General features: G+C 34.0%; 1 protein-coding gene across 3 annotated transcripts in view; it reads right to left on the reverse strand.

Moving 5' to 3' along the window:
* SRBD1 (S1 RNA binding domain 1) overlaps positions 1-24,489 on the reverse strand; it is a 280,304-nt gene that overhangs the window by 196,415 nt on the left and 59,400 nt on the right. For all 3 annotated transcript variants that reach the window (XR_013164245.1, XM_077134136.1, XM_077134138.1), the window contains exons 11-14: positions 19,328-19,435; positions 14,813-14,970; positions 11,067-11,157; positions 10,270-10,377 (exon numbers count right to left, since the gene is read on the reverse strand). Coding sequence is in view for 2 of the 3 variants with exons in the window: in XM_077134136.1 (XP_076990251.1) it covers positions 10,270-10,377; positions 11,067-11,157; positions 14,813-14,970; positions 19,328-19,435 (465 nt within the window). In the remaining variant the exon portion in view is untranslated. The remainder of the gene's footprint in view (positions 1-10,269; positions 10,378-11,066; positions 11,158-14,812; positions 14,971-19,327; positions 19,436-24,489) is intronic.

Raw genomic sequence — 24,489 nt, forward strand, 5'->3', positions numbered from 1 at the left:
GTTTAAACCCCTCTGGGGGAGTTTTAATTACTGTTAATGTGGTCTTCAGCTCTGTTTAGCTCCTTTTCATAATTTCCATCTCTCTACTGATATTCTCTTTCTTTTCATCTATTGTTTTCTTGATACTTTGAGTTTGCTGCCCAAATTTTCCTATAGCTCTTTGATCATATTCAGGACCATTTTAAAAACATCTTTGTCTACAATGTGCCAGGTCTGGGCCTCCTCACTGATGGTTTGTGATGCTTTAATCTTCTCCTTTGTCTGGGCCATCACTTCCTGTTTCTTTGCATGCTTTGTAATCTTTTAATGAGACCTGAATATTTTTATCTTTTAGTGTGTTATGATTAGAATTTGATCCTGAGGTGTCTGTTCCTTAAACTTCTATCCAGTTAACGTTATGACAGAGCTTCCTTTGAATGCCAGAAACTAACAACAATAAGCAGTGAGATCCTATTGCTTTTAAGTAGTCACATTCTCCATTCGGCACTTGCACTGTTACTGCAATACTTTAACTGTTTTGTGGACCTTTTAAAAAGATGTTTCAATCAGCGCTTCCTGGTTGTTCAAAGCTTCTGTGAGGAGACAGAGCCCTGAAGTGTCTCATTCTTGCATTTCAATCCTGGCGGGGCCATACTAGAAGTTTTTGCCAGAGTAATTAAGTAAGAAAAAGAGATAAAAGATACCCAAATTGGAAAGGAATAAATTAAACTATATTTGAAGATAATGTGATTTTACATGTAGAAAACTGAAAGGAATCTAAAAAGAAACTAGTAGAGCTAATAAATGATTTCAGCAAAGTGGGAAGGTATAAGATAAACACGCAAAAACAACTGTATTTCAGCAGACTAGCAATGAACAATCCAAAGGAGTAATCAAAAAATAAAAAATTCCATTTACAATAGCATCTAAAAGAATAAAATAACTAGGAGTAAATTTAATCAAGGATACAAAAGACTTGTATACTGAAAACTACAAAACACTGGTAAAAGAAATTAAAGAAGGAACTAAATAAATGGCAAGATATGCAATATTCATAGATTGGAAGTTAACATTGTTGATATTTCACTGTTACTCAAAGCAATATACAAAATGCAATGTAATCCCTTCTTTACACAGAATTCCTTCCACAGAAATGGAAAAACTGATTCTCAAATTCAGATGGTATGACAAGGGGCCCTAAATAGCCAAAACAATCTCGAAAAGGAAGAACCGGGATGGAGAACTTACATACCTCAATTTCATATTGTACTACAAGGCAACAGTAATCAAAACAGTGTGTTACTGTTGCAAAGACAGATAAATAGATCAGTGGAACAGAATTAAAATTCCAGAAATAGGCCCACACATCTGCAGAGAATTTATTTTTGACAAGGGTACTAAGTACATGCAGTAGGGAAAGAATAGTCTCTTTAACGAATGGTGTTGGGAAAACTGTATATCCACATGTAGAAGAATGAGATTACATCCCTACCTCACACTACATACCCAAATAAACTCAACATGGACCACAGGCCTAAGAATAAGAGCTAAAACTATAAAACTCTTAGAAAATAACCTACGGTCAAATCTTCATGATCTGGAAGTCAGTAATGGATTCTTAGAATTGATAGCAAAAGCATAAGCAACAAAAGAAACAATAAATTTGATTCATCAAAATTTAAAACTTTTATGCATCAAAGGAAACTATCAAAAAAGTGAAAAGAAAGCCTACAGAACAGGAAGAAATAGAAAGTGAAACTGGGTCACAAAAGAGACTTGTACAACAATGGTGATGGCAGCATTTTTCACAAAGGCCAAAATCTGCAAACAACCCAAGTGTCCATTGGCAAACGAACAGATAACCATGACACATACACCATATGGAAAATTAATAGGCCTACGATAAAATGAAGTTAAAAGACATGCTACAGGGTGGGCAATGGTAGCTCAGTGGCAGAGTTCTCACCTGCCATGCCAGAGACCTGGGTTCGGTTCCTGGTGCCTGCCTATGCAAAAAAAAAAAGACATGCTACAATATGAGAACCTTGAAAACATGATCAGTGAAATAAGCAAGTCTAAGAAGGACAAAAACTGAATGATATCACTTACAAGAGAAGACTAGAAATAGAAAATTCTCAGACATAGAAAGCAGGTGGGAAGGGGAATTGTTTACTAAAAAAAAATTATAAATAGATGCAAGCATAAGCATATAAGAGAAAGAGAGAATTAAAAAGGAAAAAGAGGGTTACTGAAGATAAATTCAGATCCTTCTTTAAGGGTAAGCAAGGATGTATGGGGCAAATGGGCCTGCAGAAGGAACGGCGCAGCAGACTTTAGAGGGATTCCGTCTCACAGATCTGAGTAGCTAGGTGGACCACTAAAAGAGGGACCTGTCTGAAGCCTAGATCAGGGGAGAAGACTGTCACAAGTGGCCAACCAGAGAAGACAACACCTAAGTCATAGGTATAGCAGTTCAAGGATCCCACTGAACGGAAATTCAGAAAGCAAAATATTGTCAAAAACACCTTATGAGAGAAAAAGTCAGCAATTAATTGAATTTGGGCCACCCACAGGGCCCTATCCCCAGACTGCAACTGTTTCCACCTTATACGTATATATTCCTTTTTCCTAATCTCAATTTTTAGGACTAAACTTGAAGGGATTAAGAATTCTGCTAGTTTGTGCTCCAGTAGCCATGTTTCTTGAAGATGACTGTATAATGATACAGCTTTCACAATGTGACTGTATGATTGTGAAAACCTTGTGGCTGATGCTCCTTTTATCTACCTTATCAACAGAAGAGTAAAACATACGGCATAAAAATAAATAATAGGGGGAACAAATGTTAAAATAAACTTAGATTGAAATGCTAGTGATCAATGAAAGGGAGGGATAAGGGGTATGGTATATATGAACTTTTTTCTGTTGTCTTTTTCTTTCTTTTTCTGAATTGATGCAAATGTTCTAAGAAATGATCATGATGATGAATATGCATGTGATGATATTGTGAATTACTGATTATATATGTAGAATGGATGGTCATATGTTAAAAAAATATATATATTGCTAGTGAACTGAGGAGAAGAATAACAAAGTGGGAAAAGGAGTGTAAGCTAACCATGACCTCTGCAAACCCCTATAGTGAAACAGTTTTCCCCAGAATGAAAACAGACCTGACATGGAATTTAACTTATATCAAGCTTGGAGCACCAAAGAAGGTATTTCAATTGCTAAAATGAGATTGTTCTAAAGACTAAAAGGGACTGAAAAGCTGAGACCTGCCCATGAGTTCATCCAGGGATGACAAGAACTTATGCAAACATGAGCTGAAAGGGAAGTGAGGGCAGTAAACAAAAAGCACTTTTTCTTGCACCTTATTGAGCCTAACTCATTCAATTAATCATTTATATGTGATAAAATATTTGTGGAAAGAAAGAATGTATAAATAAAATAACTAGAAGAAAATATATTAAAAATATTAACACCTTTTTTTGAGTGCTGAGATTACAAATGACATTTATTTTCCTCACTGAAGTTTTCTGGATTTTTCAAAATCTCTCTTGTGAGCATGCTCCAAAAAGAAAACGAATGTTAAATTGCCAAAAAACAAAGGGTATGTAATGTATAGGTTTTGATAGGCATCATATGCTGAGGTAAAAAGTGAAGGAAACTTAATTCTTAACTCAAAAGTAAAAAAAATGAGATGACTAAAAATGATCATTCTCTATGGATGAGAAATAAATAATAGGGGGAACAAAGGTTAAAATAAATTGAACAGATTGAAATACTACTGGTCAACGAGAGGGAGGGGTAAGTGGCATGGCATGTATGAATTTTTATTTTTTCTTTCTTTTACTGGAGAGATGCAAATGTTCAAAAAAAATGATCATGGTGATGAACACACAACTATGTGATGATATTGTGAGTCATTGATTGTAACCGTGTCAAGAATGTTTGTTTCCTGCATATAATACATTTTATATTCATAAAAATGCTCATTTTCTAATTTTCCCTTATGGTCTATGTCTTTTGTGTTAGAAAACAGATTTTAAAGTACAAAATTAAGTAGTGGCCTTTGTTTCCAAGTCCTATAGCAGATTATTTATGGATAAATCTTTTGCTGATAACTAAAAATTCTAGGCCAAATACACATTCTTAAATGCATCAATGAGTTGGCAAGAAAGAAATCTCAAAGGTAAAATAAAAAGTAAACGTTGGAACCTTGATTTCTGAAGCTGAATTTCATCTGAGGGCACTTGCTGAACTAGGTGAATTTAATTTTTTATCTATCATCACAACCTCACAGAGCTTTACCCAACCAGAGAGAAAAAACAAAACAAAACCAGGGTCCACTTCAGACAGGGATCCAAACGGTTAAACCCTCGGTATAAAAGTAAACCAGAAATAAACTCACTGTAGCCTACCCCGGAGATCACAATGAAAATTGACTATTCAAAACTTGTCACAAACTGATGCGGGGAGAATCTCTGAGAGAATACAGAACCATAATCCATCTCTCTAGTTTGCAGACTAAATTCACACTACCTGGGAGGTCAAGAGAAAACTCTGCCAAGAATTTAATTTAAGTGATCCCAAACTGGTAGCATCTCCAGGAGTCTGACAGAAACAAATACAAACCCTCTTTGAAGCAACTCAGCACCAATCCAGACCTCAAAAAATTGCCATAAATAAAGTTCCGTGAAAACAAGTTTCTAATAAAAAATACCTGATCAAAAAAGGAAACAAACTACCACAAAGCAGAATCAGGAGTAAAAACAGATAGAAACAGATTGCAAGGATTTTAAAACATGAGCATTATCACAGAGGTTGTAAAATAACCACATTTAATATAGTCAAAGAAATAAAAACACAGGCTTGAAAACATATACAGGAAAACCAAAAAAACCTTAAGAATAATAAAGCAGATATTAAATAAAACAGAAGTTCAAGAAAGAAAACTAGGATAGTGGAAATTAAAAATGGATGTCAATTCTCCACAAATTAGTTGTAGATTCAATTCAATATCAATCAAAACCCCAGCAGGACCGTTTGCAGATTCTACAATTTATGTAGAAATGCAAGGGACCTAAAATAACCAAAACAAATTCTGGAAAATAATAAAATTGAAAGACTTACACTCCTAATTTCATGACTTATTATAAAGCTATAGAAATCAACACAGCATAGTAATAAGAAAAAGACAGACATATAGATTGATTAAACAGATCAGAGTCCAGAAATAGATCCACACAAATATGGTCAACTGATTTTCGACTAAGATGCCAAGGCAATTCGATGAGAAAAGGAAAAATTTTCAAAAATGGTGCTGGGTTGATTCACAGCCAGGTATTAAAAAAAAAAAAAGAACTTCATACCATATATAAAAATTAACTTCAAATGGGTTTTAGACCCAAATATAAGCAGTAAAACTATAAAACTTCTATTAAAAAATAGAAAAAACACAGTAACCTTTGGCAAATAATTCATAAGCAGGACATAAAACAAACTGTACAAAAATATGGTCAATTTCATGAAAATTCAAATTTTTTTGTTCTTCAAAAGACACTCTTAAAAAACAAAAAAAGAAGCATGCACTGGGAAAAAAAGTTTGCAAAATATGTATCTTACAGTGGATCTATATTCACAATAAATAAAAATACTTAGTAGGAAGAAAACAACACAATATTTTGTTTAATGAGGAGGAGACTTGAACAGATACTTCACCAAAGAAGATATATGGATAGTAAATAAGCAAATGAAGGTGCTGAACATCTTTAGTCACTGGTGAAATACAAATAAAACCATAGCAACACATTACTGCACACCTATTAGGATGTGTAGTTTTAGTTTTAAAAGACTGACCATTAAAAAAAAAAAAAAAAAAAAGACTGACCATACCGGAGCTGCAAGGGTAGTTCAGTGGTAGTACTGGAGACCTGGGTTTGATTCTCAGCGCATGCACTTTCCCCCACCAAAAAAACAAACAAGGAAAAACTCAAGAAATGGTGCTGCAATAATGGGATATTCACAAGGAAAAAGAATGAAATGTGACCCCCGCCACACAGCATACACAAAAAAAAAGACTGAACATACCAAGTACCAATGAAAATATGGAGAAACTAGAACTCTGATGGATTGTTGGTGGCTATGTAAAATAGTGCAACAACTCTGGGAAACAATCTGGAAGTTTCTTAAAAAGTTTAGCATATACCTACCATATAACACAGCCATCTATTCCTAGTTATTTGTTCAAGAGAAATGAAAGCATGTCGCCACACAAAGTCTTGTATAAGAATATTCATGCAGGTTTACTGTAATAGCCAAACACTGGAAACAACCTAAATGCCCATCAACAAGTGAATGATTAATTTCAATATATCATACAACAAATCACTTTCCAGGAATAAAAAGAACAAACAATGACACATGCAACAATATAAATGAATCTCAAAATAACTATGCTGGGTGAAAGGAATTAGATTAAAAAAAACATCCAGTATGATTCCACTTATATGCAATTCTTTAGTGACACAAACCAGGTCAGAAGTTGCCTGGGGAAGAAAACGGACAGGGAGGGAAGGGTGGATTACAAAGGAGCACAAGCAAATTTGGAGGCTAATGGATATATCAATTATCTTGATTACAGAGAAAGTTTCATGGTAGTATATGTATGTCAAAACTCATGAAATTGGGTGGGCCATAGTAACTCAGCAGGCAGAGTTCTCGCCTGCCATGCTAGAGACCCAGGTTCGATTCCCGGTGCCTACCCATGCAAAAACAACAACAACAAAAAAAACACTCATGAAATTGTAGATTTTAAATATGTGCAGTTTATTATTGGCAATTATATCTCAATAAAGCTGAAAAAATAAAACTGAACTTCTAGAAGTAAAAACTATAATAAATGAAAGAAAAAAATGCAATGGATGGGTTAAACAGCTTAAGGAAAATTTAGTGAACTGGAAAGAAAAGACTTGAAGAAATCAACCACAAAGCAGCCTAGAGAGAAAAGAGAAGGTTAGTGAAAAGAGAGGTTAAAAGACATGAAGGAAAGGGCGCAAGGGTAGTTCAGTGGTAGAATTCTCGCCTGCCATGCAGGAAACCTGGGTTCGATTTCTGGTCCATGCATTTCCCAAACACAAATAAACAAGCCAAGCAAAAGAAAAAACAAACAAACAACAAAAATGCAAGAAATGGTGCAGCAATAATGGGATATTCACGTGGAAAAAGAATGAAATGTGACCCCAGCCATAAGCGCGCGCACACACACACACACACACACACACACACACACACACACACACACACAAAAGACATGGAGAAGAGAGCAAGATGGCTGGATATACCTACAATTAGATTTTCAAAGACAGAGAATGGGACATATGTAATATTTGAAGAGCAATGTCTGAGAGTTTGAAGAACTAAAAGATATCACTCCATAGATTCCAGAATTCAAATAAATTTCAAGTAGAAAAATAAAGCAGTTAATATGCTACATGACAGTAACCAGTATGATATTTAGTTTTCTTATCAACGTATCAATACTCTTCAGATTATACTGTCAATGGTAAAATTAAAAACAAATGTTCTAGGGTGAACGGGTGGTTCAATGGTAGAATGCTTGCCTTCCATGTGGGAGACCTGGTTTCAATTTCCATACCGTGCACCCAAAAACAAACAAACAATGGAATATTTAGTATTTCTGTAATGAGCTGCTCTCTTTCCTCAGCTCATTACAAAAATACTAAATATTCCTGCAAATAAATATTGAAATTATTGACTGTAACACAGGACTACTAATCTTAGAACCAAAGATATTTCAAAGATTGGAAATAATTCAGTGGTCAAACAACAACAGATGACTCAGATATGGAACAACCAAACAAAAGACTTAAGGAAGAAGAGAAGGAAAGGGAGAAAAAAAAGGAAGACAGAATAGACAGACGAGAAGGAAAGGGAGAGAAGAAGGAAGAAAGCAAGTGGCTCTGCCGTTTAAAAAAAAACATATAAAAAAATAAATTTAAAAAAACATAATTGGTGAATAAAGGCCTTAAGAAAGAAGGGGGGAGTTAAATCAGCATCCACTTTTTTTTTTTTGGTATGCTGTATGGCGGGGTCACACGTCATTCTTTTTCCATGTGAGTTTTCCAGTATTGCAGCACCATTTGTTGAATTTTTTGTTTGGTTGTTTGGACTTTTGTTTGCTTTGGGAAGTGCATGTCTGGAAATCAAACTCAGGTCTTCCACATGGTAGGTGAGAATTCTACCACTGGACTACCTTTGCACCTCCCCTATTTTTTTTTTAATCAAAAATAGTATCAGGATACTTAACAACTTTCCAGTCTCTGCTTCTATTATTTAAGCTGATTAAGGTTCTCTGGCTAATTTTTGGTTTCTTAGACAATGAAGCCTCAAAGCAAACATAAAAGTAACTGAGAGGATAATGGCTTCACAGAGAAAGTAAGAAAAATATTAGAAAAACAAAAACTTGAAAGAAGCTTTTTTTTTGTAAAACTTGACATTCTTATACCTACAAAACACTTATTTTTTCTATAGAAAACTAAAAACTAATACAATGTTTTACTGTTCTAGACTCAAACACGCATAACACAAAATTCAAAAGCCCTAAAGAAAAAGACTGATCACTCTAAGATAATAAACACTTTAAATTCTGTATCAAATAAGGCTTAAATTACAAATACAAAATGAAGAAAACTATTTGCATAATTTGCAAATACTATGATGTACAGGATCATTCATTCGTATATAAAGACATTTACAAGTCATCATGAATGAGATGAAATTCCCCAATAGAAAAAAATGAACAAAGGACATGAACAGGCCACTCACTAAAAAAGTAACACAAGTGGCCAATAAACATATGAAAACAGCTTTAGTAAAGAAACGTGCTTAATGTGTGAACGGAGCAGGTATGAATAAAAGCATGGTTCCTGGTTTAAGAAGGTCCCAATAAAGAAGAAAATGGATACATAGCATATAAACACAAATGTCTCTTAAAGAGTAAGTTATATCAACATTTCATTAATTTTCACCATTGCTACAAAAAAAACTTTATTTAGAAAAGAAAAATGGAAGGGAAAAAAGCAGAAAATAATGAAGTGTGACAATTTAATATTAAGGGAAACAAATATTGAGACATTCAAAGAATAAAGAATGCCTAGGATGAGCCAGAAGATTGAAAAGAGCAAATTATTCTAGTGCATACTTTAAATAAGTGATACCAGATAATACTGTAGAATTTGTTTTACAAATACTTCCAACTTTGAACAACATTTGATTGATAAGCCTTAGCATAGTTATGTTCTGCAACTTAATTCCAGGGTCTTTTTCTCTTATGGAAATTAGGATTTGGATTTTTGGATAACTTCCCCCATGGTTTCCCTGACTTACTTCATTATACACTTAGCACAGGGAATACCATGTGCTAAACACCTGGCCCCTCCCTTTGAGCCCACCTAAACAAATCCCAGAATTCTTCCTATGTTGGATTTCGTTTTTTTTGTTTTGTTTTCCCTGTCAGTCATCCATTCATCAGCTGGGTAATCTTAGATATTAAATTTCTCAGCAAGTGGTGGAAAATGGCTCTTGAGCGCTCTCCACTGGAAATCAGTTATTATAACTCTCCTATAATTCAACCCTTTAGGACTTACTATTCTGCAAAAAGTTTGAGGGGTAAGGGAAATGTGGGAAAGATTGGTGAATAAAAGAAGAACTACTACAGAGTTAGAGGGCAGAGATGGAGAAATGTAGTCACGCTATTTCATAGCTATTCAGAAGTTATCTGTATGCCTATATGAAATGAAAGCTTGTGACTAAAAGACAGGTAAGAAGGGAACATCAGAAATATTTTTAATTCATAGTACTTACTTTGGCTCTCAATTCCAAAGGTCAGTGATTCATAGGCATCAAAACTCTGGAAGAAGACTAAGTTATTCACACTATACTTACTAACCTGGTATACCTTCTTACCTATTAGTCAAGAATTAGCTAGAGCCCTCATACAATGTAAAACCTGGGAAATCTCATGAAACTAAGTAAGCCCTCACTTGCTGCTTCTGTGAGAGGTTCCAGGACACTGTCCTGCTCTAATTATTCCTGCCTCAAATTTCTCGAAGACATTTTACATTATCCTACAATTTTGCAAAACAAGAAGTGGTTTGGGGGGCAAACAAGATGTATATCTTAAAAAGAGAACGAGCAATCAATCTTAGAAGGAATTTAGAAGCTCCTGTGCTTCACCAAGAAGACAGACATTCCTAACATCCTTACCAGTAAACAACATCCAGTGGTGTAAAGAAATTTTTCATTATTAGGTCAGCAAAATAAGCTTCTGTTTCACGGCAGGCAGTTCCATTTCCAATCACCACAGTGCTGCAGCTTCAAGGGAAAAACAGGATAAGAAACTGGATAAGCTCAAGTATGCTTTGAAATCAACCAAGAGAAAATGTAGAGAACGCACAAATTTATGAAATGCTCTTATTCTCTAAAATGTGCAAGCAACCTCTCTATTGCTTCATAAGGCAAACCCAGACTTATATAGAATAAAAGCATTGTTCCAGGTAAAAACCCTTGCATTTAATATAGGAAGCAGTGAAGAAAATATTTCACTGTCAAACAATCTGAAGAACTGTTGATTTTCTTCCAGTTCATAAGGAAACATACCAGACATGGGTAAGCAAACTCTGGAGCATTCTTCAGAGTAAACCCATAATAAAGATATTATAATTGAATTACATGACAAGTCAAATAATTCTTTAACATTCTAAACACTACCACATCCAGTCCTCAGATCCATGAAAAAAAAAAAAAGCCCAAATAGAATAAGTAAATGTTCTTATTTGCTAATATTACCACCTTTGTTTAGTGAAATTGGCAAAGAAAGGTAGCAGCATTCCACTGGAGTCTCCATATATAGAGTTCCAAGGAATTTAACCCAGCACTATTTTAATGGTTCCTTCTCTCTCATCAAGGTACTTCCCTTAGTCCATCCCTCTAAACTAGAAGAGTCAAAGTTATCTCTGATTGACTGAGTCACAGAAGTAGTCAAAGGTTACTTATTTTCATACTTGAAATTCAGCAAAAGCCTCTTTATTTTCTCTGCCTCTCGGAAGCCTTGGCCACAATGCAAGTAGACCACATCAGTATGAAGTATCTGACCTTAGAAAAATAAAAATAATAAACTGTTTTTTAATAAATTACATAACTTAACATACCAATAATTTGAATAAGGAAGCTGTAACAGATAATAGAACTGGTCTATTTAAATGCAGTCTGAACCATTCATAGTCACTAAATCAAATTCTCCCTAAACACTCTAAAATATTGTTACCTCCAAAGTCACAAAGACTCTATTTTGCGAGACAAAACCATTATTAATTGAACAATGTGCCTGTCAACTGGTTTGTTTTGTTTTGTTTTTTAATTTCCAAGTACATTTTAACAAGTTATTGTATAACAAATTTTAAAGTTTGGTATGGATTATATTTCCACAATTTTTCATTTTTTCTTCTAGCTACTCCAAGACACTGGAGACCAAAAGAAATATCAATATATTGATTCAGCAGTCACATTCATTTCTATCAAATGGTTTTTTTGTTGTCTTTCTAGTTGTACTTTTTTTAATCTTTTTAAAATTTATTTATTAATTAAAAAAATTAAGAACAAACAAAAACATTAACATATAATTCTGTTCTACATATATATTCAGTAATTCTCAATATCATCACATAGTTGCATATTAATAATTTCTTAGAACACTTGCAATAATTCAGAAAAAGAAATAAAAAGACAACAGAAAAAGAAATAAAAACAATAACAGAAAAAAAGATTATACATACCATACCCCTTACCCTTCACTTTCATTTATCACTAGTATTTCAAACTAAATTTATTTTAACATTTGTTCCCCCTATTATTTATTTTTATTCCATATGTTTTACTTGTCTATTGATAAGGTAGATAAAAGGAGCATCAGACACAAGGTTTTCACAATTGCACAGTCACATTGTGAAAGCTATATCATTATACAATCATCTTCAAGAAACATGGCTACTGGAACACAGCTCTACATTTTCTATCTATCAAATGGTTTTTAATGGAACACCTATCAATAATAACAACAGCTAACATTTACTGAATGAAGGCTTACTATTCATCAGACACTGCTGTGACATTATTCTACTTCTTGATTTGAGTATATGAGTTTGTTCACCTTGTGGTAATTCTTTGAGTAGCATATTTAAGAGTGGTTAGATTTTCTGTATTATATTTCAATTAAAAAATATTTTCTAAAATGTAAGGGTAAATACCTAAAGAATATAAATAAAAAATCTAAGTGGCCAATTTAGGAAGTTAGGAAAAGAACAATAGAATAATCCTAAGAGAATAGAAAGAAACAAATGATAAACTTAAAAGAAGAATAATGAAATAGAAAAGGATCAACAAAGTTTAAAGATAATTCTCTGAAAATACTTATAAGAAAAACATACACGTTAAACAATACTAGTGAAGAAAAAGAAAAATAAAAGGAACAAATAAAAAATATTAGAAATGCAATATGAATATAATTGAGATTCAGCAGATATTTAAAAGATTAAAAAGAGAATATAATAAAAAGTTTTATGACAAATTTATAACAATTTAGATTAAATAATGAAATGGATAAATTCCTGGAAAAAAATCTTACTTCCTAAAACAGACTAAAGAAGATGTATATATATAAACATATATACACGAAAAATTTTAGAAGAACTATCCTATAAGCAATACAATAACTGTAGTAGTTAAAAACTCAATTTCCCAAAGATACCAGCCCCACATATTTTATACACAAACTGTGTATAAAGCTGTCAAGAAACATGATACTAACCTAATGTGAGCTCTTTCAAAAATGAAAAGAAAAAATTTGATAAAGTATACTTCCAATTTATAATAAAATTGCAATTTATAATAAAATTGCATAGCATAGAAAAAGACAGAACAACTAGAACAGCAAAACCAAAAACCAAACAGCAAGAACAGATGTAGTGACTACATCTAAAGTAACAAAGTATCCTCACAACCCAAAAAATCTGCAGGTATGAAAAGTGCGCTGAAAACTACAAGACTACATACTCTCAGGATTTGTGGGGGCTGAGGTAGACAGAAACAGAAAAAAGCAATAAGAGTATTTGATGAACCTGAGAACAGAAGATTGCCAAAATGTCTAGAAAGCACAACAGGTCAGTTTAAGCACAGCAGCTCAACGATGAGAGATTTTTGAAGATTCTAATTTATGGGGTCAGTACAAACGTTGCCCAGTAAGCCTGGAAGAGGCTGGCAAACTCTGATCCCTATGAACTCCTGAAATTAATAAATAGAAGATTCTTTTCAAGATAAAACCCTACACTGAAAAGAAACTATCGGGAATTACATCTGAATTGAGCAAAATAATGACAGGAAGGGTGAAGGAACAAGTTCAGATAAAAGTAGAGAAAGCAATAGAGAAATGGACTCTAGAAAGCAAAAGACTATTTAATTATCCACACAAATGTAGAGATTTTTTTTTGTCTCAGTAATTTGGAAAAATAGATGGGGAGGTTCTAGACACATATAGCTAGAAAACCTTTCCTGACCCAGCTGTCCCTCCTAAAAGTTCAGCCTCCTGGAAGTAAGTATCACCTTCATTACACCTCAACTGGGACTTCTCTTAACCTCAAAACTGTGAGCCTATAAAATGCATTGTTTAAGTCAACCCATGTTGCATGATATTTGCTTTAGTGGCCAGAAAAACTGAACAGGTGGATAAGTTCACCATAGGACATTTTTTTTAAGTACCAAATGGAAATTCCAAAGCTGAAAAATACAATAACTTAAATAAAGAATTCAACAGATGTATTTAATAGCTAATTATACAGAGGAGAATAGATCGGTAAACTTAAAGATGATCAATAAAAAATAAAACAACATAATGGAAAATAGAAGAGAGTAAATTCAGAACTCTGATGTTGTATAACTGTAGTTTCAGAAAGATATGAGAAACTCTACAAACTCCAAGCAGGATGCTTGCAACAAATAAAAAAATAAATAAAATAATAATGCCAGGAACATCATAAGAAAACTTTTGAAAACTGCAAAGAAAAAAATCTGAGCAGTAGCCAGAGGAAAAATGACACATTACCTACAAAGGAAAAATAATATCTCCAGCTGATTTCTAAACAGAAACTATGGTAGCCAGGGAAAAGAGAGAATGAAATCTTCAAAGTGCTGAAAGAAAGTGTCAATATTTAATTCTATAACCAGCAAAAAATGTCCTTCAAAACTGAAGTTACAATATTACATAAAGACGGCACAGAGTTCTTCAGGCAGAAAGAAAATTATCTCACATAGGAACATGGAAATGAAAAAAGAAACGAACAGTAACAGGAAGAGTGAATATAAAGGTAAATAGGGAAAAAATATTGACTGTACAAAACAATAATTGTCTTGTGATATTTAAAGTATATACAGATTTGAAATTCACCATATATAAATGCATCCTCATAAGGTGATGCTTATGATAGGGGAATAAAGTTAAAGTACTTTAAAATCTGAGCCTAGTTAATTGTTAAGACCTCCATTGTGACATAAGGAAGAGCATAAATGATGGTAATGTAATGAGAGTTTTGATGAATAAAGAAGACAAATTTGAAGTTTGATCTCTATATCCCTATGTATAAGAAAACTATTTTCTAAATCTTGAAAATTAACATCATTTCCAAATCCTCATGAAATACATAAACTGAAATTTATGAAGAACCAAATGTTTATATGAAAAGCTGAAAGATATACTTACTGGTAGGAGAAATTATAGCTAATTTGCAACCATGTTTGTAACCAGGATCCACTCCCATCAAGGTACGCCCTGGAACAGGGCTTGTTAAAAGGAGCTGACGAAGGTTCCGTCCAAACATCATTACTGATTCCTTCTCTGCATCTGATGTTAGTTTGGCTCTTTGGAAATACAAAAAGACAGACAGAGACAGAGAGAGAAAGAGAGAAAGCAAGAGAAAGAGAAAGAGAAAAAGAAAGAGGAAGGAAGGAAGAAAAGGAAGAAAAACTTTAGTTATCCTTTCATCCAAATTTCTTTCCCAGAAAAAGCTGAATTCATTTTATCCAGTTATTCCCCATAAGAGGAATATACATTTCTTATAATGTATTATAAGAAAATAACTTTAAAGAAAAAACATACACATAAATGACCTTGACTCATGATACCAAAAATTTGAACCTTATGAATTTGTCATACCTACCTTCCTTCCTCATCTGCTCTCCTTAATATACAAAATTTATGCATAAATAGGTGTGTATGTGTGAGAGAAAAGAGAGTGTGTGTGTATATAAGATTCAGATGTCACATGGAGTAGGGTAAATATAACATCAATTTTTTCCTTTTTTTTTTTTTTTTTGGCATGGGCAGGCTCCAGTAATCGAACTTAGGTCTCCAACATAATTTTTCCTTTTAAAAGATTGTGCTTATCTAAAACTTCATCACCAAACTCAGTTACCTAGATTTTCTCCTATGTTATCTTCTAGAAGTTTTTTAGTGCTGTATTTTACATTTGGGTTTATGATCTATTTTCAGTTAATTTGTTTGAAAGGTACAAGGTCACAGTACAGATTCATTTTTCTGCATGTGGATGTCCAATTGTTCCAGCAGCATTTGTCGAAAAGACTATCCTTTTTTCCATTGAGTTGTTTTCGCTTCATTGTCAAAGATCAGCTAACTATATTCATGCGGATCTATTTCTCAGCTCTCTATTCTGTATTCCACTGATCTGTCTATTCTTTCAGCAATACCACACTGTCTTAATCATTACAGATTTACAGTAATTCTTTAAGTCCGAGTAGTATCGGTCCTCTAATTTCGTTCTTCTCCATATTGTGCTGACTATTCAAGCTTTTTCACTTTTCACATAAACTTTAGAGTTAGTTTCTCAACATCCATAAAATAGCTTGCTAGAATTTTGATTGGAATTGTGCTGAATCTATAGATCAAGTTTAGAAGAATTGATATCTCAACAGTATTGAGTTCATTCCTATCAATGAACACAGAATATCTCTTCATTTATTGATGTCTTTCATCAGTTTTATAGTTTTCCTCATACAGATCTTAGATATATTTGTTAGACTAATTCCTAATTCATTTAAATTAATTATAATTTTCCTGATTGTTTAAATCAATAGGTTTCCTACTGCTTTCATCTCAAAGTACCCTGACTGATCCTTTTCACTCCTTCATGCAGATATTTGTTAATGGTTCCTTTTGAAGCAATGCTAGATGATAATAGGATATAATCCAACTTTTTAACTATATGCTTCACCTATCACATAGGTACAGTAAGAACTATGACAGAAATGGCCTTGTTATAATAGTAGGATGGGTATTACGAATGGAAAAACTGCTGCTGGCTGAGAGATTGCTCACATCACTCTGCTCCATGTTTCTCTGAATGGATTAGACAAACGGTGCACTGTTTAGATATTCTGAAACCAACAAAACTTCAACTTAGGCCCATTTTTGCCTAAGAAACTTATAAATACTCAAAAGAATGGCAATAACCACTGTCTGCAGACACTCAGATGAACAACTGAAGGCCATACAAACTTCTCTTAGAGGGAAAAAAATAAGCCTTAATACTATACCATCCTTTGACCCAGAAATTCTACTTATGGTTAATTATAAGGAAATAACCAGAGACATACATGACAATATATGTACCAGGATACTCACAAAAAGTAATATTTGTAATAATAAAAATTTAGATACAATATAAATGGCCAACTGGAGAGGATTATATATCCATGTGATGAAATACTAAGCAACCATCAAAATTTAGGTTGCAATAGAACTAATAATAACACTTAACTGTGGACTTACTACTAGCTAAGAACTTTCTAAGTGTTTTACATGAATTAACATATTTAATGCGACCAGTAATCTTATTGGGTACATAGTATAAGCACTGAGTAGTTAATTAATTTTAGCTTAGTTCACACAGCTAACAAGTGACTGACTCAGCATTTACATCCAAGTGGCTCCAGTCAGTTCTTAACAAATATACTATATATGTAAAAACTATATATATATATATATATATATATCTAATAACATGAGGAAATGTGCATAGTACTTAGCCAACTGAATAAAATGCCTTCAAAATAATATATTCTATATGATTTCTTTTCATACACACACACACATACACACACACACACACCGAAAAGAGTCAGGTGAACAATGGTTATATGTAGGTAATGAATTAAGTAGTGAAATTATGAGTTTTTTCCCTTTGTGCTTTACTGATTGTTCTAAGTTTTCTACAATTGAGACAAATTTCTTTTTAATTAGAAAAATAATGTTCTTAAAAACAACCTACTGACAGTTTTCCCTCTTCAACTGCTGTCTAGATAATTATATTTCTATAATGAGACACAACTACAGACAACGTCTGTAAACCAACCTATGCGCCTAAAATAAGATGTATCTTTTTAACCACAGGCATTTTTCAAAAAGAGAAGGAATGTTCTTGCTTGCCCACTGCTAATGGAAGTCAGAAAAGGATTATATTAAACAATTTCACACCAAACTGCTTATATCAAATCTCAAATTATTCCATATACAGTAAAGCTGTTCAAATCAAATCTATGCAAAAATGTCAAAAAGCATCACTGGACATTATAAACAACATCAGAAAAGATAAAGTAAAAGTATACAAAGGAAATAAAATTTTATATATGACAATTATCTATTTCCTTTATTAAGAACAGAATCCCTTACATTTAAAGTTTCTGCCATAGCCCTCAAAGGTAGATGTTACTTCACACAGATTTGAAATGAAATAAGATTCCAAAAACAATATTTTGGGGTAATATTCAGGCCAAACAAGGATGAAAACACATATACAATAACCTCGCAAAAAAGAAAATGGGCACAGGAGCTGTGTCCTTCCTAATAGTACCTCCTCATTCCCTGCTCTGAAATCTATAGCCAAATTCAGCAAAAGAAAAACAAACTAACATTACACAGTGTGCTGGTTTGGAAGGAAGTTTGCCCCCTAAGAAAAGCCATGTTTCGATATAAATCCCGTTTCTTAAAGGTAGAATAATCCCTATTCAATACTGTATATTTGAAACTGTAATGAGATCATCTCCCTAGTTGAAGTGATTTAGTCAAGAGTGGTTGTTAAACTGGATTAGGGGATGACATGTCTCCACCCATTTGGGTGGGTCTTGATTGGTTTATTGGAGTCCTATAAAAGAGAAAACATTTTGGAGAAAGGAATTCAGAGAGAGCAGAACGATGTAGCCAGGAGATGCAGAGAGTCCACGAGCCAGCGACCTTTGGAGATGAAGAAGAATAACACCTCCCAGGGAGCTTCATGAAACAGGAAGCCAAGAGAGAAAGCCAGCAGATGATGCTGTGTTCGCCATGTGCCCTTCCAGCTGAGAGAGAAGCCCTGACTGTGTTCGCCATGTGCCTTCTCACTTGAGAGAGAAACCCTGAACTTCATCAGCCTTCTTGAACCAAGGTATCTTTCCCTGGATGCCTTTGATTGGACATTTCTATAGATTTGTTTTAATTGGGACATTTTCTCGGCCTTAGAACTTAAACTAGCAACTCATTAAATTTCCCTTTTAAAAAGCCGTTCCATTTCTGGTATATTGCATTCCGGCAGCTAGCAAACTAGAACACACAGGATGCTGGAAATTCTAGTGATACTGAAGAGAAAGCATTAGAGAATCTTTATTTAAGATTAAGTTTAAGGTAACTTTGCTGAAACTTCTAAGTGAGAATGAAGGAAATCTTTAGCACATTTCTGATAATTATTCATCCAAACAACTCCCATTCAGAGTTTAAAAAAAAAAAAAAGCTTTTCTTCTTTATCATAATAAATTCATCATGCCCTTCACTGATTCCCTAATGCTTTCCTCAGTTCTGTATCTTTAAAAATCTTCCCCAATTACCTTCTCAGCTAATTTCTACCAAGCCAACTCTCTCATCAATAAAACTATTTTTTTTTTTTGGCTTGGTCATTAAAGTTGCATGACTAGTTTCACAGAATTGGAAGGGGTACACATTAAATGATCAAGATTTTTAAGTATACGTTAAATAAGAACAAAAACTTGTTCTTATTAAACATTTGTGCATTTGAATTTACCTACAGAATGAAGTCCAGGCTTGCATTTAAGACTGTGTGATTCTGATCTAGTTTCTCGGATTAGTGAATGGATCAATATTTACCACACCCTTTCGTGGGCCTAGCATATAATAAACAGTATACAAAATTAAACATGACAAGATGCATACCTGAACTCTCTACAGAGCAGAGGATAAATAAGGCGTTTAAAAGAATCATCCAGTGAATTGTGTAAGATCTTCATTAACTCTGGCCTTGCAAAGCTACGCGGTCTCCATCTGCAAAAAACAAAGGCCAATACTAAAGCTGACAAAACATTAACAAGATAATGAAAAGGCTTCTGGAAGACGGAAGGGAACGTGGAACACTGAAGGGGGGAGGGACAATTATTGAGGCCAAAGTAACATAATCTTTGAAAGAGAGGCTGTGGTGTCTGAAAATTGTTACTATGACGTCTGGAATTCTTATTTTAAAAACCTGGTAACCATGATCAGACATAAAACTTTCAGGGAGGAAAAAAATGTCCTCTTCTGGAAAGAGCCTCTGAAGCATCATTTATAATAACCAAAATCTTAAGTTGTCAAAAGTCATCAAAAAGTTACCACACGGGGTTTGGTGGAGTTCTTTGTACAGAGGTATATCATCTTTGTGACTGCCCTGTAAGTTTTGTAAGTATTTCAAAATAAAAAGTTGAAAAAAAAAAGTTACCACAGAACTGTATCCTTCTTTTCCCATTTCTTTATCTCTTCGTGAAGATTAAAGTAGACTAAGAAGAGGAGAAATCCTGTTTTAACCCTTGCCCCTTGCCATTCTTGAGTAGAACTTAACTCTATTGCTCAGGCAGTGCTACTACACCAGATAGATCTTTATACATACAGAAAAATATGAATCCCAGAGAAAGACTGTAAGATACAACTGCAAGCCAAGAAGAAAAATTCAGCCCCACCCCCTCTGCATTTTCTTTCCTCTATCAAATCTTGCCCTTGCCCTTCAATGGCTCTTGAAGAGAAACCATTGCTAAGTTATTAATGGATTCTAATAACCTTACAACTTAGGGACATCATCATTTCCCAGACTTATCTCAGGCAAGGAAATGAACCCAACTTCAGTGAACAATCATTTCAGCATTTACTAAGTGATACACCAAGTTACATAATAGCTATTACTGGAATTCCTTCCAAAGAAGGGTTTTACTTGAATACATATAGTTTTGTTTCCTTTGTAATTTGAATGAAAGTGCCTTTGAGGCAGGACATGTGTCCTTCCTTTCATTCAAATCATTGCCACTCCCTACTGTCACCTTTAGCTACAGGTCATCAGTGGAATGGAGACATAGGGTATGAATTAGACAAAGGTTTTACTTTCAATGAGGCAAATATTTTAACAAACATGTAGCATGTAAATGTGATAAGAGAAATATGCAAAGTAGAGAGAGAGCTCAAAATCAGGGGTGATAGATGAATAACATAAGTAGTTAAAGATAAGATTCTGAATCAGACTGCCAGGGTTTCAAAATCTGCTCTACCACTTTCTTACAGGATTTACTTATGCTACTGTTTCCTCATCTTTAGAATGGTGATAATGAATACAATCTGTTGCATTGAGATGTTGTAAATTAATATGTATGAAGAACCTATAACAGTGCCTGGAAAATTCTATGTAAGTGTTGACTGCTGCTACTTCTGCTGCTTCTGCTGGTGGTATTATTATTATTATTATTATTATTATCATTATTATTATAAGTTGGTGAATCCAATGTCAAGAAAGATTTCCCAGAAGGAACATCTGAGATGGGTTTTAAAAAATTAATTGTAGTTTGGGGATGTAAGGGTGGTTCAGGGGTAGAATTCTCACCTTCCATGCAGGAGACCCAGGTTCGATTCCCAGCCCATGCGCTTCCAAAAACAAACAAACAAAAAGGCCAACAAAAACAAACAAAAAATTCAACAAATGGTGCTGCAATAATGGGATACTCACATGGAAAAAAGAATGAAATGTGACCCCGCCACACAACATACAAAAATTAAATAAGCAAACAAACAAATAAATAAAAATGAATTGTAGTTTACAGTGGTAGGCTGAATTATGTACTCCAGAAAAAAAAATTCTTAATCTTAATCCATTCCTGTGGGTGTTAACATTATAAATAAGACCTTTTGAAGTTATTACTTTCAGTTAAGGTGTGGACTTGGGGGCTTTAATCCTACTACTGGCGGCTTTAAGAAGCAAAAGCCTTATGGAAGAGGCTGTTCCTTATGGAAGAGGCTGGAAGTCAACGGAACCCAGCACCCAGGAGACAAAGGAGAGGACAACCTCAAGTACACTGCCATGAGACAGATAAGTCAAGGACCCAGAGATCCCTGGCAGCCAGCATTAGAACACCACAGTCTATGGGAAGAACGCTCCACCCGGTGACACCTCGATTTTGTACTTGAAGCTTCAAAATCACAAGCCCATAAATTTCCATCATTTAAGCCCACCCACTATATGGTATTTGTTTCAGCAGCTTGGAAACTAATACATTCAGCAAGTCCGACAAAGGAATAAGAACATTTGGGGAAGAAATCCTAGTATATGTACAAGCTTAGAGGCATGATAAGTTATAGTAACTACAAGTAAATTAGTACTGCTAGGGCATAAACTGGCAGAGTCAAGTGGGGAAGATGAGGCCAGAAAGTACAGCAGCAGCCATATCACTAAGGGTCTTATTTACCATGCTATGGAGCTTGGCCAGGTACAAGAGAGAATGTAGCCTCAGGTCACGGGCCAATATGTTAGGTTAGTTCTTGGAACCAAGAAGATACTGATAGAGGAATCTTCTTTTTTTTTTTTTCATGTGTACATCTGATGTCTGCTGGGGTCATTATCTTTAAGCCCCAAACAAGACTTTCCCATTGCTTATAGTAAAAAGCCAGAAATCCTTAACATTACCTACCTACATCCTCTAGAAACTCCACTCCAATACCTTCTCAAATCTCAAAATCCTTCCTTAGCTTAGACTGCTCTGCTGTGTTCTCCCCACTCCCCTCCCTGCACAGAGTGTTGAGGGCGTATTTTATATCTGAGAATGCAACAACTGAACTCATTCAGAGTTTACCATTGGGCCAATCAGACCTGGTCCTGAAAGACAGCAGCTAATCCATTTCCCACAATATCACAATATAGAAACTTCTTTTTGTTCCTTGCCTCACACCATTTCTGTCCCTTTGTTGGCTTACTAGGATCTATTTATGGTGCTTAGCACACTAAGGTACTGGAAATGGTACAGAGAATTTAGAGACCTTATTTTATTTCAAAATTTAAAGTAAACACATTGGGTTGACCTTATATACACCCTCTTATTTGGGTGAGGGAGAGAGATCAGGATTGTTTCCAACTGAGAAACACTGGGAGTCTGACATGGAGTGATGAAGAGTGTTGCAAAGCAGACAGTACACTGCCATTTAAAGCAGGCTACACGGCTTCAGTAAATTGTTTTCACGCCAGATTGCAGGACCAGTGTTGCAAGATTCTCTGTTTTTCAGAAGTCATAAATAGGTATTTTACATGAAATTCCTAAAATGTTCAAGTATTGGTAGCTTATTCAAAATTCAAAATTTTAAATTATTAAAATCCCTTTCAAAGAGACATTCTCTTCAGTTTTCAAATTCCTGAAAACACTTCTGCCCCTGACCATTTTATAAGAACCCTAAAACATCTTTTGATAATACCAAATAAAAATGTACAGTGGATCAAAACAATTTAAAATAAGTTGATCAAGGATTTAGAAGATTTGAACAACACAGTCAACTAACAGGATTTAACTGACATATAGAGAACACTATAGTAGAATATACATTTTTTTCAAGTACTCTTGGAACAATCATCAAGATAGCTCATATTCTGAGTCCTAAAACAAAACTGAGAAAATTTTAAAAAATCTAAAGCACACAGAGTATGGTCACTGACCATACTGGAATCAAACAAGTCACACAAATAATAAATAAGAGAAAGACAACAAAAAGGTCTCTAAACACTAGAAAATTACACAACATAATTCTAAATAATCCATGTTCAAAGAGGAGGTCTTGAAGAAATCTTTCTAAAATATAAAAAGAAACTTAAAATATGTAGACTCAGCTAAAAAGGTGCTGAGAGGAAAATTTCTAGCACTAAATGCTCATATTAAGAAAGAACAAAGGTCCTCAATCAATAATCTAAGTTCTCATATCAAAAACCAGAGAAAGAAAACATATATGGATCATGGACATAAATGTAAAACTATAAAACTTCTAGAAAAAATAAGACTGACTTTATCCACCATAAAACTCCATGAGGAATCAAAAGAGGAAACCAAGAAAACAAATTTCATTTAAAATAGCATGCAAAGGAATAAAATATCAAGGAATAAATTTAACCAAGGACATAAAAAATGTGTATACTGAAAACTTCAAAACAATGCTGAATGAAATTAAAGAAGATCTAAATAAATAGAAAGGTAGCCCATGTTCGTGGATTGGAAGATTTTAAGATGTCAATACTACTCAAAGTAGTTTACAAATTCAGTGCAATCCCTATCAAAACTCCAGCAGCTTTTTTTCCCAAAATGGAAAAGCCAGTCATGAAATTCATATGGAATCCACAAAGAATCCTGAATGACTAAAATCATGTTGAAAAAGAAGAGTAAAGATGGATGACTCACACTGCAAAATGTGCTATAAAGCTACAATAATCAAAGCAATGTGTAACCATAAGGGCAGACAAATAAACCAATGGAATTGAGCTGAGAGTTCAGAAATAAACCCATGACATATCTATGAGCAACTAATTTTCAATAGGGGTGCCAACTCCACTGAATGGGTAAAGTGTAGTCTCTTCAACAAATGGTGCTTGTAAAACTGGATATCTACATGCATAATAATGAAAAGATGTTATACCACAAACAAAAATTAACTCAAAATGGATCAATGACCTAAATATAAGAGCTAAAAACATAATGCTCTTAGAAGAAAACATAGAGGAAAATCTTCAGGAACTTGCTTTAGGCAATTGATGCTTAGACTTTACACCAAAAGTGCAAGCAACATGAACAGATATTTCTCCAAAGAAGAAACACAAATAGCCAATAAGCACATGAAATGATATTTACATTATCATCCATTAGAAAAATACAAATCAAAACCAAAATGAGATACCATTTCATACCTACAAGGATGGCTATTATTTAAAAAAAGAAAATAGTGTTGGTGAGGTTGCAGAGAAATAAGAATCCTATACCTCGAGGGTGGGGGTGTAAAAAAAAGTACAGGTGCTGTGGAAAACAATCTGGCAGTTCCTCAGATAATTACACACA

Source organism: Tamandua tetradactyla, chromosome 17, assembly GCF_023851605.1.
Source record: "Tamandua tetradactyla isolate mTamTet1 chromosome 17, mTamTet1.pri, whole genome shotgun sequence".
NCBI classification, from domain to species: domain Eukaryota; kingdom Metazoa; phylum Chordata; class Mammalia; order Pilosa; family Myrmecophagidae; genus Tamandua; species Tamandua tetradactyla.